General features: G+C 54.2%; 1 protein-coding gene across 1 annotated transcript; it reads right to left on the reverse strand.

Annotated features, from left to right (window-relative positions):
* Positions 1 to 638: 638 nt before the first annotated feature.
* LOC126071765 (late cornified envelope protein 3C-like) lies at positions 639 to 926 on the reverse strand. The gene has a single exon (XM_049876006.1). The coding sequence runs from the start codon at positions 924 to 926 to the stop codon at positions 639 to 641; it is 288 nt and encodes a 95-aa protein (XP_049731963.1).
* Positions 927 to 1,316: the final 390 nt, after the last annotated feature.

Raw genomic sequence — 1,316 nt, forward strand, 5'->3', positions numbered from 1 at the left:
CTTTAATTTAAATAATTCTCTCTCACCTTTCACCCCCCTCTCCAGATTTTCAGAGTAGATTGAGTTAAACTTCCTCCCTGAAGTTTACAACTCCTTCCTCTATTTTTTACTCTGCTCCTTTTCTGCCTGTAATCCCTGGGCTTCACGCAAAACGTGACTCCTTTCACTGAGGGTTGCAGGGCCCCAAACCAGTGTGACTCTTATCCTTTGTTCCTCTCAACTCCAGCCTAAAAATTCCCTCCAGTCCTTCTATAAGTGGAAGTGAACCTGAACTTCAAATTTCCCCAGGTTCTGTTCCCACCGTTAGGTCGTGCTGGCATGAAGAACTTGGGGGAGGGGGGAACAAAGTAGACCGACAATTGAAACATGGGTGATGATGAGGAGAAGCTTTATTTTCCACAGGGTCAGACACAGGCTCTGACAAGCATCCGCAGGTACAGGGGGTGAAGGAAACTGTGAGATCCCAGGCATCAGGCAGGAGGAGACTTCCCGGGAGGGCTAAGACCCTCCACACGGACATCCGCGCAGCTCAGCCTGTGAAACTGGGTCTGGGAAAGGATGCGTCAGATTGGGGTGATCCTTGGAACTTTGGGTCTTTGTTTCCTTTACAATTGCTTGTCTTGTGCACACTACCCAGGTCAGCAGCAGCCCCCAGAGCTGTGGCCACAGTGGGAGCCCCCGGACTGCTGACCACTGCCATCATCACTGCAGTTGGAGCTCCGGCGCCGGCATCGGTGGGACCTGCGGCGCCGGTGGTGCCTCAGGCAGCAGCCAGTCTCAGAGCTGGGGCCATGGCAGCCCCCGGAGGTCAGGGCACAGCCGGAGGAGACTTTGGGCAAGCACTGTGCGGGGCTCTTCGGGGGGCACTTGGGTGAGGGGCACTTGGGAGGGGCCTGGTACTGCTGCTGGTTCTGCTGGCAGGACATCTCGGCGGAAGTTTCACCCTGGAAAAAGTAAAACAGACAAATGAGCGCAGAAGCTTTAGGCCAGTGTCTCCTCCCTTGTGGGTTTTGTCAAACACTCGCTCCCCAGGATCGAGCTGCTTTCTCAACCAGGGTCTGTGGGACAGAAGTGGGCACGTGGAAAGGACACGTGCATCTGGATGAAGCTCCTCAAGGATGTCAGATGGATCCCTGTGCATCCCTGACGACGTGCTCATAACAAAATGGGAAGAACCCTGAGCTCCTGTGGCTTTTGCAACTCCCAGGAAACCCCTTGCCGTGGAGTCGATTCCAACTCATAGAGACTTTAAAGGACAGAGTAGAACTGTCCCATACGGTTTCCAAGGAGTGGCTGGTGGATTCAAACTGCCGACC

The sequence above is a fragment of the Elephas maximus genome, chromosome 3, assembly GCF_024166365.1.
Source record: "Elephas maximus indicus isolate mEleMax1 chromosome 3, mEleMax1 primary haplotype, whole genome shotgun sequence".
Classification (NCBI taxonomy): domain Eukaryota; kingdom Metazoa; phylum Chordata; class Mammalia; order Proboscidea; family Elephantidae; genus Elephas; species Elephas maximus.

Excerpts from the sequence above, each read along its gene's own strand:
- LOC126071765 (XM_049876006.1), bottom strand. The coding sequence starts at position 926 with ATGTCCTGCCAGCAGAACCAGCAGCAGTACCAGGCCCCTCCCAAGTGC.